Here is a 15,598-nt window from a genome sequence, read left to right as displayed (position 1 = left end):
AAACTGGTGCACCTGAAGGAAACATACAAACTCCACACAGATAGCACCCCAGGTCTGGAACCATACCCAGGGCCCCAGCACCAAAAGGCAGAAATGCTAATTACTGCACCACCATGTAACTCGTAGCAATTGAAATCATCAAGGTAAAACGTGGTGAAAAACAGGTTATATTGGTGCAAATAAATAAATTTCCCAGTGAGAATTACAAAGAGAGGAGGAAAGAAAAAGTCCCCCATGGGATACAAAACCAGCTTTGCCCCAGATTGCTGATCGGCTTTGATCAGAACACATGGTAGATGTACAGTGCCTTGCGAAAGTATTCAGCCCCCTTGAACTTTTCAACCTTTTGCCACATTTCAGGCTTCAAACATAAAGATATAAATTTTTTTATTTTATGTGAAGAATCACCAACAAGTGGGACACAATTGTGAAGTGGAACGAAATCTATTGGATTTTTGAAACTTTTTTAACTAATAAAAAAATGAAAAGTGGGGCGTGCAAAATTATTCGGCCCCTTTACTTTCAGTGCAGCAAACTCACTCCAGAAGTTCAGCGAGGATCTCTGAATGATCCAATGTTGTCCTAAATGACTGATGGTGATAAATAGAATCCACCTGTGTGTAATCAAGTCTCTGTATAAATGCACCTGCTCTGTGATAGTCTCAAGGTTCTGTTGAAAGCGCAGAGAGCATCATGAAGACCAAGGAACACACCAGGCAGGTCCGTAATACTGTTGTGGAGAAGTTTAAAGCCGGATTTGGATACAAAAAGATTTCCCAAGCTTCAAACATCCCAAGGAGCACTGTGCAAGCGATCATCTTGAAATGGAAGGAGTATCAGACCACTGCAAATCTACCAAGACCTGGCCGTCCCTCTAAACTTTCAGCTCAGACAAGGAGAAGACTGATCAGAGATGCAGCCAAGAGGCCCATGATCACTCTGGATGAACTGCAGAGAACTACAGCTGAGGTGGGAGAGTCTGTCCATAGGACAACAATCAGTCTTACACTGCACAAATCTGGCCTTTATGGAAGAGTGGCAAGAAGAAAGCCATTTCTCAAAGATATCCATAAAAAGTCTCGTCTAAAGTTTGCCACAAGCCACCTGGGAGACACCCCAAACATGTGGAAGAAGGTGCTCTGGTCAGATGAAACCAAAATCGAACTTTTTGGCCACAATGCAAAACGATATGTTTGGCGTAAAAGCAACACAGCTCATCACCCTCAACACACCATCCCCACTGTCAAACATGGTGGTGGCAGCATCATGGTTTGGGCCTGCTTTTCTTCAGCAGGGACAGGGAAGATGGTTAAAATTGAGGGGAAGATGGATGCAGCCAAATACAGGACCATTCTGGATGAAAACCTGTTGGAGTCTGCAAAAGACCTGAAACTGGGACGGAGATTTATCTTCCAACAAGACAATGATCCCAAACATACAGCAAAATCTACAAAGGAATGGTTCACAAATAAACGTATCCAGGTGTTTGAATGGCCAAGTCAAAGTCCAGACCTGAATCCAATCGAGAATCTGTGGAAAGAGCTGAAAACTGCTGTTCACAAACGCTCTCCATCCAACCTCACTGAGCTCGAGCTGTTTTGCAAGGAAGAATGGGCAAGAATTTCAGTCTCTCGATGTGCAAAACTGATAGAGACATACCCCAAGCGACTTGCAGCTGTAATCGCAGCAAAAGGTGGCTCTACAAAGTATTAACGCAAGGGGGCCGAATAATTTTGCAAGCCCCACTTTTCATTTTTTTATTAGTTAAAAAAGTTTCAAAAATCCAATAGATTCGTTCCACTTCACAATTGTGTCCCACTTGTTGGTGATTCTTCACATAAAATAAAAAATTTATATCTTTATGTTTGAAGCCTGAAATGTGGCAAAAGGTTGAAAAGTTCAAGGGGGCCGAATACTTTCGCAAGGCACTGTAGGTGGGTGGGCACCATCCGAGTTGGATGCTGCATCACTGCCATGGATCCAAGAGGGACTTCGTGGATATAGGTCCTGTTTATAAGGATTTTGCTGGTCTACAGAGATCTGCATGGAGTACTGACATACAGAAGACATGATGGATGGATGGATTAATACCCTCATTCATTCCTATTTTTTTAAATTAGCATGCTCAGAGCGGTTGGGCAGCCAATTGACCTTGGACCCCTAGAACTTTTTCTCCTTACTAAGGAGCTTTTGGTTCCTCTCCTCCATTGTCTTCTGGTCTTTTCTGTTCTGTATTCACAAAATGTATGATTACTTGCATTGTTAAGCGCCTTGGGGCAGCCTTGTTGTGAAAGACACTATATAAAATGAATTGAATTGAATGTAACACGGCAGACTACCATTAGTTAAGCTACTTCTACCTTATATCATCCTCGAAGTCCCTGCTCTTCCTCTTTAGCTGCTCACTGCACTTCCTGAAGGTTTCAGGAGTGAAGGGGTTCACATTGACCGAAGGCACGTGGGCGAGGTCCGACCCCGCGGTGACCCTGAGTAGCATTTGTCCTTGACGCTTGCTGTTGGAGCTGAGCAGAGTGGACTTGGACAGTAAGCTCTGAGGAAGAAGAGAAATCAGCCAGTAAAGCTACTAAGCGACTCATCCAACATTTGCTTTTGCATGACTTTCAGATGTCAGCTCACAAACAAGTAGGCAACTTCCACAAGAGCAAGCACAGACACCGTTCCTTTTACAGCGTTTTTGGGCAGACAAGCGTAGGACTCTCAAATTCCAAGAGCATATAGTCTTTAAAGTAATTTAATTTTTTACCCCAAATGTGGAACTAATGGGTTCGTTTCGTACAAGCAGAGCAGAAGGTGAGAGTGAGAAATTCAAAAATCAATACCACGCATGGCAAAATCAGTGCACGCCAAGCACTCAATTTTCTCAGCTGAGGCCTACAAGATAAATTGGACATTTGAGTACAGGCCTGAATTAACATTAACTATGGGAGCTACAATTGTGTTTTTTTTTTTAATCAGCATTAAATGACCATGCAAACAAATCTGAACTTCGGTTATATTATTATATAGCACAAACTCTTGAATTGGCAGGATGTTTCATTTAAACCTTTAACAATTTGAAGCTTAATTCTCTCCATGAAGTACAATTTGCAAGATTGTAAATTAATTATCTTATTGGAGGTGGGGTGTGTAATTCATTTTACATAATTGTGATGGGTGCCCCAGTTTTTGGCCAACATGAATACTAGACAGGGATCCTCAGACTAATGTCTCACCTTTCTATACACATAATTTCTCCCCCTTCTCTAAATTCATTTTCTAGGACTAGGGGGTCCCAACACTGGTACTGGGAACTAGTGCTGGGCGATAATTTGATAACGATAATTATCGCAATATAATTTTCCTCGATATAATTTTAACAAAAGTTCGATAAATGTTCGATATATATGTTTATGCTTTGTGCATGAGCGTGCATGCTGCAGACTGGGCAGCTAACGTGGTGGTGTTTACCCACACGGTGGTGGCTGACAGGGTTGTAGTTAAGAGTGGAGAAATGAGCGACACTGAAGCAAATGTAGTGCTGCCAACGACCATCTTGAAGGACCATGACATCGTCGACAGAAAAAGTCATTCAGCTTCGGTAATTTGGAGATCTTTTGGCTTTTTACGATCATAATTTTTCTATTAAGATATTTATTTTGTAAATTTTACTCATGCATATTTTGACATAAAAAAGACTTGAATACTCTCTACCTCAGATTTGTTTAATGTTTCTGCTGTTTGGCAAGCGTTTGTTGTGTTCTTAAAATAAAGAGCTGTTTAGTTTACCAATTAATTGTCTGGTTTCTTCAACTTTCAATCAGGAGAAAAAATCTGCCTTTAAACTTGAAAGAAATAATGATTTGACATTTATCATGATAATTATCAATATCGACTAATATGAACATTTTTATTGTGATAATGTTTTTGGCCATATTGCCCAGCCCTACTGGGAACCTGTCAGCTACGTCCTGGTCCTGACATTCTGTTTTGTACCTAAGTGAATCCTTCATTGAACTAACAAGTGGCATGATGGAAACTTCTGCTTTTTTTACTACTCAACCTCTGACATGTAATGAAACGGAAAACAGTTAAAATTAATCCAATTATTTGGCCAGCTAGAGTTTCAGTTCCATAACAGAGCTCAGAAAACAAGCAGGTCTTGGATCCACAGGATCAGAGGTGGTAACTCCAGCTCCGAGGAAACAGGACATCTGCTATAATGCTTCCATGGCACCACCTTGAGGTAGACAAGTCGTTTGGTGCTTCTGTACCAAACCTGTACTTCCCAATCATGGTTTTCTCATTGCAACAGACTCCTCAGGTTTTCCTATCAAACGGATTCCCATTTTCTGAATGAATCCCCTTATGGAGATTAAAATGTGTTTGTCAAGTTGACGTTTTTAAAGCTTTAGGAGTTGACCAAAATTAAGCTCTAATTACAGAGTCATTTGAACAGAAGATGATATTTTTTCATAACCTCAGCTGAAGCAAAAAAAAAGAACAACATTGACAAAGTGTACCGCTCACGCTACCTTATCAGCTTTGAAGCAGTGGCTGATTCAGGCTTACTTTGGGTGTGCTGGGAGTGTCACAGAGGCGTAATTTTCTCCAGGTCGTGTAGTGCAAAGGGGTGCCAGGGCAGGTGGTCCTGGGGGTGGAAGGGGATGCTGCGCTACTGTGCTGGCGTTTCCGCGACATTCTGGGCGTCCGACACATCGAACTGCCACTCTCCCTCCTCCAGCTGCCTTCTGGGCCGCCCTCCCTCCAGCTCCAATCTTCCAGGCTGCTGTCGCTGCTGTCCTCCTCCCCACAGCTGGAGAAATCCAGCTGCTGGATGATTCGGTCACTCAGACCCACAGCCGCCATCTCTGCTGGGGGGTGGGAACAAAAGACCTTTTCAGGACAGTGCTTGGGAACAACTCCACCAATCCCAATTAGTCTTTGACACTGCCTATGTGAGGATAAAGAAAAGTCTTTTAAAACAAAGTCTTTAAATGCCCACATTCCTTTATACACAAAAGCTAACATCAACACTTCATTTTCAGGACCTAAATGAACCATATGTATGTCCAACCTCAAAATGAATCTGTAATTCAGACAGCGTTTCTTCCAGTCAGAACAAGCTACTACACCATGTCAATACAATTTCAAACCATTTTTGCAGGACACTTGTAACTGAGACTTACAGTAGATGTTCCATCAACAGGCACAGTCCAGATCCTATCAAAACTGAATAAAATTGTCCCTAATGAAATGGTCTAAACATTTAGCCTGTTAGTGAAAATGTTCCTACATATTAAATGTAATCTTCCAGAGAGCTATTTATCATCTCTTATAAAATGTGGATTATAAAATTAAAAGCCAGAGGAAACCAAAAAATATGCACATGAATCAAGAACCAGTTAACAGGAAACAATGAGTTGTCTTAAGAAACAGATTCTAAGTAGGCAGATATGAGCTGTGGTGTGCCACAAGAGCTGGTGTTGGGGCCGTTTCTCTTCCTGATCTTTAGCAGTGATTTAGGTTCTGCTATAGTTAGCAAATTTGTTGAATGCGCAATGATACAAAAAAAGGGGAAGTGGCAGACAAAATAAAAGGAAGGGATGTCAGAGACTCAGAAAAAACCATGACAGGACATGAACCTTGGACATAGCAAATGCAATTCAACATTGAGAAAAGCACAGTAATCCACATTGGTAATAGATAGATACACAATATATATTGCATTAGAAACTCAAAGTTTCATGGAGACATACAGACAAAAAAGATCTGGGTATTACAATGCCTTGCAAAAATCTTCACCCTTTTCCTCTAATATCCTGTTTTCATGAATAACAAATGATGTACACGTTTATAAGGTAAATATTTTTAATCCAACTTGAGTGCTCAAACAGAGTGAAAGAAACCAAAACCTGCAAAGAAAAAATGAAAACCAAAACAAGATGGCTAGTTTAGCATGCAGTTTAGCAATCTGTATTTATTTAAGCAAAGTGTTTGCTATAGCAAACATCAATTAGTTCTGGTGCAAGAATAACGTGCACCCATGTATGCAAATAAACTAGTTAAGATGATTTTTTAATCAATATTTTACAGTATATAATTTCAAGAAATGATTTAATCATGAAGACCAAGGAGCTTTCAAAGTAACTTCCAAAAGAAAAGGGTATGACAAACATGAAAGACTGAATATCCCTGGGATACTGTATCACCCAGACACTGCCCAGATCAGCTGTCCCTCCAAACTGAGCAGTTGGTCAAGGAGGAAAGTTGTCTGCTTTCAGCAGGATAGTGACCCAAAGCTGGGTGGCTTAAGAAGGTGAAGGTCCTTTAAAAGTGCAAAGTCCTGACTTGAATCTTGCAGAATGTTTTGAATACCATAGTCCATCAACAATATCAAACCAACTAACAGTATCAAAATGTATTAACACATTTTTTGCTAAAATTTATTTTACCCATAAAACACAGTTCTATTTAAGCTTTCAATAATGATTAAAATATTCACATTAAAAAGGCATAATACCATCCATTCATTCATTTTCTAACCAGTTTATCCAGTACAGGGTTGTGGAGAAGCTGGAGCCTATACCAACAGGCACAATATAGCCTGAATAGGATGCCAGTCCATCTGCACAACACACATTGGCACCAGCGCCAATTTGTCTGACTAACCTACTACAATGTCAGTATATATACCAGTAATAGTATAACAAAATATGATTATACCATGATCTGAAATTCAAGAATATGGAAGGTGTTGAATGCTTTTGCAATGTACTGCATGTAGATTATTCTACGTCTTTGTTAAAACAATGTTGGAAAATGTAAAAAAAAGCAAAAAAACAGGGTGAACAGCAGGATGTATGCAGGGAATTATGCTTAAGCTTTACAATGAACTATGAAGATTCCACAAACAACTGTGTTCAGTTCTTGTCACTACAGTTCAGAGTTACAGTTGAAAAAGGAACATCATAAATAATTTTCACGAGGGAATGTCATTCACAGAGAGGTAAATGGAACTAAATATATTACGTCTAGCACAAAGTAGACTATGGGGAGATTTAAGTATATTAATTGCTAATGGCTACAGATAAGGTTAACCCAGGGGACTTTTTCACACTCACTAGTAAGACTCTTACATTGGGTCAACCATGGAAAGTAAAAGTAAATTAATTTAGGAAGGTAAATACAGGAAAGTAGAGAACACGTCTTTATCAACAGTGTCACAACAGGTTTCCCAGCTATCGCTTTTAGGAAATGGCTGGATTTAAATGTCAGTGTCATTAAGCCTCTAAACTGGAACAAGATGGCTTGTATGGATATTTATATTGATAAAAGTATGAAAACCTTTCTAAATGCAGAGCCAAGGCATACCAGCTTTATTTCAACCTGCTTTTCATAGCTGCTCATGCAGAACACAGCAGTGACAGCTGTTAAATTCCAGTTGGGGAGTGGAGATTGTTCTTAACAGCAGTGTTTTAACATATACAAATATTCACCAGGATTTGCATCACAGATGCATTGGAGTGAAGGCAGGTTGTTTTAAAATGTCTCAAACTTACCCCATGGAGCTCATACAGCACAGATTCCTGTCTAGTAGGTCTGCTATAAACCACCAGGTGAAGTATGGATTAAACAAATGGTGCAAGTACATGCTGTCAGGTCCCAAAGACAGCACTTGAGCAATTCAAATGAGAGGTACATTGAAGACTACAGGACGTTTATGTTTTCATTACAGAGCACATTGATTACTTTATGAAACAAATGCTCTAATGAAAAAAGTGAAAACGTGAAGAAATTTACAGGAGAGCAATAAAATCTTCTCATACTCCCCAAGACTCATTTTCACCGTCTCTAGGTGTATATAACTTTATTCATATTGCTTATGATCAGAGATACCTTTTTCGTTATATACCTGTAACCATTTCATTTCCCCTCAGGCTTTTCTACTATATTTACTTACATAGTTATTACATTCACCTTGGATTTAGTACAGCCAATTCTATTTCTAACATAGCGTTCCTTGACTGACAATTCACTATTATTTTAACGTCAAAACACACTCATTTCCCGGGATGGTGGGCTATTAACTACAAACTTACGTTATTCACACACCCTGAGCACATTTCGAGGAGTTACAGCATGCTGTTCAAAAACACACTCTAGGGCTAAAAATACTACCTCCTATGTCTCCCAAACCAGTTATTCCACGCATCTCCGTTTACAGGAATTTAAACAGTTTTGAGGACAATAGCACACGGAACCATGGAAGGGTCGGTACACAAACTAATCTGATAATCCTTGAGTCAAGTCTACCGACCACCTACTTGTTGATTATTTGGAAAAAGGGAAAAGGTAAAGAATTCGGCCATGATCTGTACACAAACTGATAGCCAAGTTTTTAATAAATAAGCAGTTTTGGGTAAGGCGCTTAATTCAAATCGGCTCTAGCTTAATTTGCTCCTTCATCTTTAAGTTTATAGGAACCATAAATAATCAATAGAGAACGAAAATGCTCAATTCTGTCTTTTTGCTCGCCCTTTCAAATATCACTTCAGGTAAAAAAAAAACTTTAAAACACCTAATTCTGGAGCTGATTATCTTACTCCATACCTGCAGCCTCAAACTCCACCACACCTCTGTTTCGCGCGAAGAATGCAAAATAAGAGACACTCTTCAAATTGCGACACGTCGACGTTTCTCTCCCGCCCATCTACCCAGGGGAGCGCAATCGATTGGCTGCACGGAAGATCAATCACAATTACCCACATTTCTGTGTTGCGTACACGCACCTTTTTCATGACAAGATATTGCCCGTTTGGCGCCTATAATACATTTTGTTGTATTTATAAAAGCTTATCAGTGTCGCATTAAACAAAATGCACACGAATAAAAACAACAACAACAACAACAAACGTATTGTATTTGGGAAAGGTTGTCGCTGGTTACCTTTTTATATTTAAATTGCATGGAAATAGTATGGTTTTTAAGATGCTAGCACCTATCTTACAGTTCAAAAACATTTAATTTCAAACAGCGGGTTAAATTTCTGTTTAAAGCGGGTGTTTACCACGAAATGAATAACCGCCTTGAAATCGTCGCATTTTATGATGATAGGTTTGGTTTGGATTTTTCATGCTCGCAAAGCAACTCCACAGGTAGCGCTGTGCCTTTATTTGCTTTTGGCAGCGCTCAGGAGTGAACCTCTAGCCACTGCGTTGCGATTCTTTGCATTTTTAATGAGCTCACATGAGCGGAAGTAGTGCTCGACTCTGACGCTGTGGAAATGCCCTGTGCACTCCGGCTGGATCTGTGAGAATCACCAGTGCTCGTACGAGTAGGAAAAGTCAACAGCGATCGTCACCGGGTTTATATAACTTGCAGTCAGTTGGACCGAAACGTTACATTACAGAGGTGTTATTTCCGTGAGCGGTCCAGAGACACCTACCCAACTTTATCCACAGATCCAAGTACAGTATTAAAGGGTCCAGCGAGATGGTAGAGCAGTCGGACCGAGCTCCGCTGCTCGACTGGGAAGAAACCCCAGCGGCCGAACCGGGTCCTGCCGCTCCGCAGGACAAGGTTCCGGAACCGAGCCCTGCCAGCTGCAGGGCGCTGGGCAGCACGGCGCCGGGCACGGGGTGGAGTACGAGCCCAGGCGGTCCGGCAGCCGGAGCAGCAGCTGTTAGAGGAGAAGCGGACAGCGAGGTAGGAGCGGTACACAGGGGGCCGTGCTGGGATGCGCTGAGCCCAGTCAGAGAGAGTCCCACATACCCCGACTGGGAGTCCGGAATCGCCGTGAAGAATCAAAGGGCTCCCAACTGGGAGGAAAAAGACCAAATCGTGGCAGTTTTCGTGGTGACTTTTGATACCAGATCGGGTAAGTGAATAATTTGTCAGTAGCGTGTAAAACGCAGGTGGCAGTTGTATGCTTTTTCTCTTTGCATAGATATGGTTAAAGAGAAAGAGGTAGTGGTAACTGGAAAGGCAGGTGTCCTGAGGCATATGTGAAGTATTCGAAGAAACGAACACATACAAACCTGAAAGTCTTCCCGATGATTTGCAATTAAATGAATCAGTTAATAGTACAGAACATTTTTTAAAACCTACTCTGAGACGCTCTGTCTCTTTATAAGGTGTAAAACCTGCAACGTAAATGCCTAACAAATTGTTGTGTTGTGCCTAATCTGTCAGTTCTGGATCGCATTGTAATAAATTTAAGTTCTGGTGTAATTGTGATGTAGATCAGCCTAGCAGAAAATTCAGCTGATGTAGGCTAATTGTTAGAATGTATTCAAGTATCAAGTAGAAGTTCTGTTTTAGATAGACTAATGCATTTTGTTCAAATTATACAGAAGACATGCCTGTGCTGTGAAATTAGAATAGTGTAAACGACTCTACATTCTGTAGTTCTGGGCTTTACTAAAGTGAGTTATTGATAGGTGTAACTCATTTGCATGTTGTAGACTTCAGTTTTCGTCAGTTTATCCATCCATTTTCTAAGGCAAGATAAAACCCTGGATGGGATGCCAGTCCAGTCCTTTGCAGGGCACACAGTCACACTCATACCAGGTCCAGGTTCTCAGAATCTAGTAAACCTACCATTGTGTCTTTGGACTATGGAAGAAAACCAGAGCCCCCAGCAAAAACTTACATGAACATGAAGAGAACAGACAAACTCCACACAGACAGCATCCCAGGTCCAGACCTGAGCCCAGTATCGCTGTGCTGCAAAGCAGCAGTACTAGCCACTGTGCCGTCCCCTTAGTATCCATCCCTATCAAATGTTTTTGCACACAGTAACTTGTTAGGTCTTTGACTCATTTGAAAGATTTTGGTTTTTTAGAGTTTTTTTGCTTGTACTTTGCTTGATGGACCACTTTAAATAGCTGCATTTAGGCTGTGTGGAGTAGAATGATCAGTTTAAGTAGGTGTCATAGTCCTGTTCTTTAAAGGAAATGTTGAGAGAATATGGTAATGCAGAAAATCACTTAATTTCTGCAATTAGCTCTTTAACAGTAACATTGTACATTGGCAATTGAAATGTCTCACTCATTTCAGAATTTGAATGTTGTAACTTGCTTACATGGTGGGCTTTTAGTGGTTTTGGTTTCTAAAGGACTCCTAAACTGACCATTGTTGTTCATACTCACATGTTCTGGCGTCCTTGCACTACTGTACATTAATCTCTAATATCCCAGGTCTCGGGATGCCAGTGTGTTGGCATTGATGAAACATTGAAACATTGTCTACGGCTGTAGAGTGCAACTGTTTTTTGTAATGGAAATTCATGACAATGATGATCAAAGAACAATATGATAACCTGTTTGCAGGAAACCTGATGTTTTACATGAAGCATGTATAGATCATTGAAGCAAATATTTTATGCTGAAGCAAATAAAAATGAATGCAATCATTAAAACAGATGGATATTGCAATGCAGTAACCTGAATTATGTGCTTATGCTATGGAGAGCTAAAAAACAAAAATGGAAATATTTGCTGTACCACAGTCAGCATGCAGTTGTAATCTCTTTCACTTGTCTGATGGAAGTCCTGCCATGGACTCTTTAGAAGAGTTGGAACACATTTCATTTCCATCACCATTAGAAACAGGGCTGATGTGACAAAGCCTAAACCATAGAAAGAATGGTGGCTTAAAAGATCAGCAGTATAAATGAAAACGTGAGGTTTTGAAGAAATGATGGTGGCTTGTTTCTTAGCTTAAGGATGTGAAGAGTTTACACAGCCAGTATATCTCGGAAAGAAAACATTACGAAAGAGGAACCACACACTCTGGGTCGTTTCTAACTGTTCTGACGGTATCAGAAAAGCTGATAGTTTATCTTGAGAGGTGTGAGTTACGTGGTTGCAAAGCCTCAGCAAGGCTGTGTTGTATCTTCCCTTTATACAGAGCCTTCAGAAAGTATTCACCCCCCCCCCCCCCCTGGTTTTTTCACTATTTATAATGTTGCAGACACAAACAGAAAATGGCATTTATTTGATACTGATCTACAGAAGTTGCTCTATAATGTCAAATTAAAGTCCTGGGAAATGTTTTACACACAATTTAAATGTAAACGCTGAAATTTCTTGATTTGATAAGTAAACGCCTCTTTGCTGTGACACTCCGAGGTTTCATTCTCCATCGGTTGCAAAGCCTCAGCAAGGCTGTGTTGTATCTTCCCTTTATACAGAGCCTTCAGAAAGTATTCACCCCCCTTGGTTTTTTCAGTATTTATTATGTTGCAGACACAAACAGAAAATGACATTTTTTTGATACTGATCTACAGAAGTTGCTCTATAATGTCAAACAAAAATCCTGGGAAATGTTTTACACACAATTTAAATGTAAACGCTGAAGTTTCATGCTCCATCAGCATACTGACTCCTAACATACAGCCAAAGAGACACTGCAGTGGCTTTCAGAACAAGAAGGTGGAGGCCAGTGAGTGGCCCTGCCACACCCCAGACTTCAATTCCAGTGAGAATCTGTTGAAAGACATGAAGATTGCAGTTTGCCCATGCTCCCCATCCAGCTTGACCCAGAGCGAGCAATTCTGCAGGGAAGAATGGGAGAAAATCCCCAAATCCAGATGTGCAGAGCTGATAAATACCCAAGAAGGCTCAAAACTGTAATTGCTGCAGAAGTTGCTTCAACTCCTTATTGGCTCAGAGGGGTGAATACTTTAGTGAACTAAATATTTCTGCTTATAATTTTTAGAAATTTATGAAACGGAATAAATATATTTTGTTCCTTTAAATTCTTGCAAATGTGTGTATTGGGGGAAAAAAATCATATCGATGCATTAAATATTCTGGTCGAAACACAACAGTATTTGCAGTTGCTTAGGGAGGTCAGTTATTTCTAAAGGCACTGTCTGTGTTGTATAAAAAGAAAATGTAGTGTACATTGACAGACAAAAGACATACAGAAGTATGGTTCTACTATGTTTTGTAAAGGAATGTACTGACATCTTAATAACCACTTGCTAGTATGAAAGTGTTTATTTAACAGAAGGGGTGTCATTGACAAATATTGTATAGTTTAATACTGTGCTACAGGCCAGAACACACTAATAAAAGAATCTTTTTCCTGATGAGTTTTGTAGAATTTCTTTTTGCTAAGCGTGAACAAAAACTAAGGAGAAATTGGCTTACAGAGTTAAATAGACTTCAGTTAAATGGTCTTAAAAAGGCTGAAATTGACGTTCTGGGTTTATTTCGGTCTGTCACGGGATTTCTCATACTTTCACTCAGATTCTCCCTCAGGTTCAGAATGTTACACATAAATTAAAAAAGAAAAGTTCCTCATCCATCAGCTTTTAGTGCGAATGTTCCCTGTGGTTATTTGGACTGAAATGCAAGCTCACAGTTATTGTTTCTGGAACTGAGGAGCTCCATCTACTGTAGAATAGAATATGTGACTGACTGAGATGATACCAAGTGCTTTTAATTTATCCTCCTGCATTCTGAAACTTGCCATTGTATAAAAATGGTCATTTTTCAATGAAACGTCCGAAAGGATTGGGTAAGTGTATAGTTGCTTAAGCCTCAGTTTGGCTGATCAAGGTAGAAAACTGCCTGTTCCTGTGCACCTTTTCTGTGTGAATGCAGCTTTAATGTTTTCCTCGAGTGTCGGGTGACTCACAGACATCATATGACTGTGCCTGGGCTATCAGGTCTCTGGTGTAAGGTGCAGGATTGTGCTGATTAATTTTTAACAAGGGACCAATCTTTTCATGACAAAATATGTATGTATTAGCAGGGGGACCAGTGGCTTTTGTTAGCAGGTATGTAAATGTGTTATCCAGAAGTCTCCACTATCAGCAAAAGTATTTTCTGCTTGAAACCAGTTTTCACATAGCTCTGTACCTGGGCCCAGAACTCTCTCTGGCAGCGAGTGCTTGCTAAGGGCAAACCTTTCTTTGAGTAAAGTTTTTTTGGACCCCCAGGTTTGGCTCCTGCGTAGGCATTGTAGTGTAGCCTGAGCTGCAGGAATATGTTTTACATTTTCTGAAAGGAAGAGCACCTTTTCCTCTGCTGAACCTGTTATTTAAAAATGTAAAGCTTCCCTATTGGCCTCCAGAGAATTCACAGCAGTGTGGCCTTGTCTAAGAGTTGCCTGAAAGATATCAGCTACATATTCGCTCTATATTGTCTTGGAAGGTAGCCAGGTATATTCTTCCAAATTTGGCAGCAAAGCTTTGTGATTTCTGCATCAGAAAATGTAAGTGATTGCAAATTTGGTCATTGTCATTTGTTGGTGTATAAATACATCAACACACTCATTGAAATTTTACTTGTACTCTAAAATCAAATAAAAAGCTGGGAGTCTGGGTTCAGGAAGCTAAGAGTAAAACAAATAGTCTTTTTTTTAACCATTACTGCTTAAAGAAGAAGAAAATAATTTAACTATAATATATATAAGTTCCTGTCAGAGCTCTGGCTAACCAGCAGGTAACACAGTTTTTGGCTAAAGCAGTGTTTACATTTGGGTGTCTCTGAGAATTAAAACCATCTTAGCCTTTATTATCCCCTGCTTCTCTTGAATCACCTGACATGTACAGGTGAGGAATCCGGGAATTGTAGTTTCCAAACCCACATTGCATTATTGGATCTGTTGTCACTGTATATGTGTCATACAGTTCCTTCAGAAAGTATTCACTCCCTCCCTGAGCAAATGAAAATATTGTTGTGTTATGACCAACATTTCTAATACATCAAAATGACTTTTTTCCCCTTGATTCTCACAACATGTGCAACAATTTAAAAGGGCAAAATATTTTAATGTATAACAAAAGTATGAGCTGTCTTCAGTTTGTGCCAGGCATAGTGCTTTGCATTCAGGCCAAAGGCTCCAGTTTTGGTTTTATTACACCAGCGAATAATTTCAGAATCGCTTTTATTTGCCACTTCGTGTCAGGTACAGGAATTTGCCTTGGCACATTTGCAACCTGCTCAACACAAAAAGCACACAGGTGCAAGAGGAGATTTAACATTACTGGCATAATTACATTGGACAATATACAAAAGATGGGGAGACACAAAAACACAGTCACAATATGTGCTCACAGTACAGTAGAGATGTGCGGAACATGTAGACATTACAGTATATATGACAGAAGTGCATTCACATTTTACAGTATACAGTGCACATGTACAAACAATAGATATTATTGTATATGCAAGACACATGGCAAGTATGGTCTGTGGAGAAGGTGCAACTGTGGAAACATGTTGGGAAAATGCACCAGTTCTTAAGTGCAAAATGTACAAGATGTATGAACCAGGTTGGCAACAATACTAATTCAAAGCTTGTTAGCTGAAATGGGGAGATGTAGGGGGAGGATGCTGGTTAAGCAGAAATATGGCATTGGGAAAGAAACTGTCCAAGCGTCTCATGGCTTCGATTGCCTTGAAGCGTTTTCCGGAGGGAAGCTTTTGAAATAAACGATGTCCCGCGTGGGAGGGATCTGCAGCAGTCTTGGTGGTCCGAGTCACTGCTTTAGATTTCTAAAGCATGGCGAGGGATGAAAGGTTACAGCCAATCACTTTCTCAGACTAATAATAGAGGACATTTTATTATTATGTACTATTTT

General features: G+C 40.1%; 2 protein-coding genes across 5 annotated transcripts in view; one reads left to right on the top strand and one right to left on the bottom strand.

Annotated features, from left to right (window-relative positions):
- Nucleotides 1–9,202, bottom strand: part of wee2 (WEE2 oocyte meiosis inhibiting kinase) — a 28,639-nt gene extending 19,437 nt beyond the window's left edge. For 2 of the 4 annotated variants that reach the window (XM_015353073.2, XM_006633699.3), the window contains exons 1-3: nucleotides 9,068–9,202; nucleotides 4,570–4,871; nucleotides 2,361–2,551 (exon numbers count right to left, since the gene is read on the bottom strand). In XM_015353073.2, the coding sequence (XP_015208559.1) occupies nucleotides 2,361–2,551; nucleotides 4,570–4,871; nucleotides 9,068–9,134 (560 nt within the window). In that variant the 5' untranslated portion in view covers nucleotides 9,135–9,202. Of the gene's footprint in view, nucleotides 1–2,360; nucleotides 2,552–4,569; nucleotides 4,872–8,610; nucleotides 8,697–9,067 lie in introns of those variants that run through there. The other 2 variants (XM_015353074.2, XM_015353075.2) reach the window with 2 other exon arrangements.
- A 41-nt stretch (nucleotides 9,203–9,243) lies between these two features.
- dennd11 (DENN domain containing 11) overlaps nucleotides 9,244–15,598 on the top strand; it is a 34,896-nt gene continuing 28,541 nt past the window's right edge. Inside the window, exon 1 of the mRNA XM_006633700.3 lies at nucleotides 9,244–9,877. Coding sequence (XP_006633763.2) covers nucleotides 9,493–9,877 — 385 coding nt within the window. The 5' untranslated portion in view covers nucleotides 9,244–9,492. The remainder of the gene's footprint in view (nucleotides 9,878–15,598) is intronic.

Source organism: Lepisosteus oculatus, chromosome 7 (assembly GCF_040954835.1).
Source record: "Lepisosteus oculatus isolate fLepOcu1 chromosome 7, fLepOcu1.hap2, whole genome shotgun sequence".
NCBI lineage: Eukaryota > Metazoa > Chordata > Actinopteri > Semionotiformes > Lepisosteidae > Lepisosteus > Lepisosteus oculatus.
Note: the sequence above shows the minus strand (reverse complement) of the source record. Positions and strands in the feature narration are given on the sequence as shown.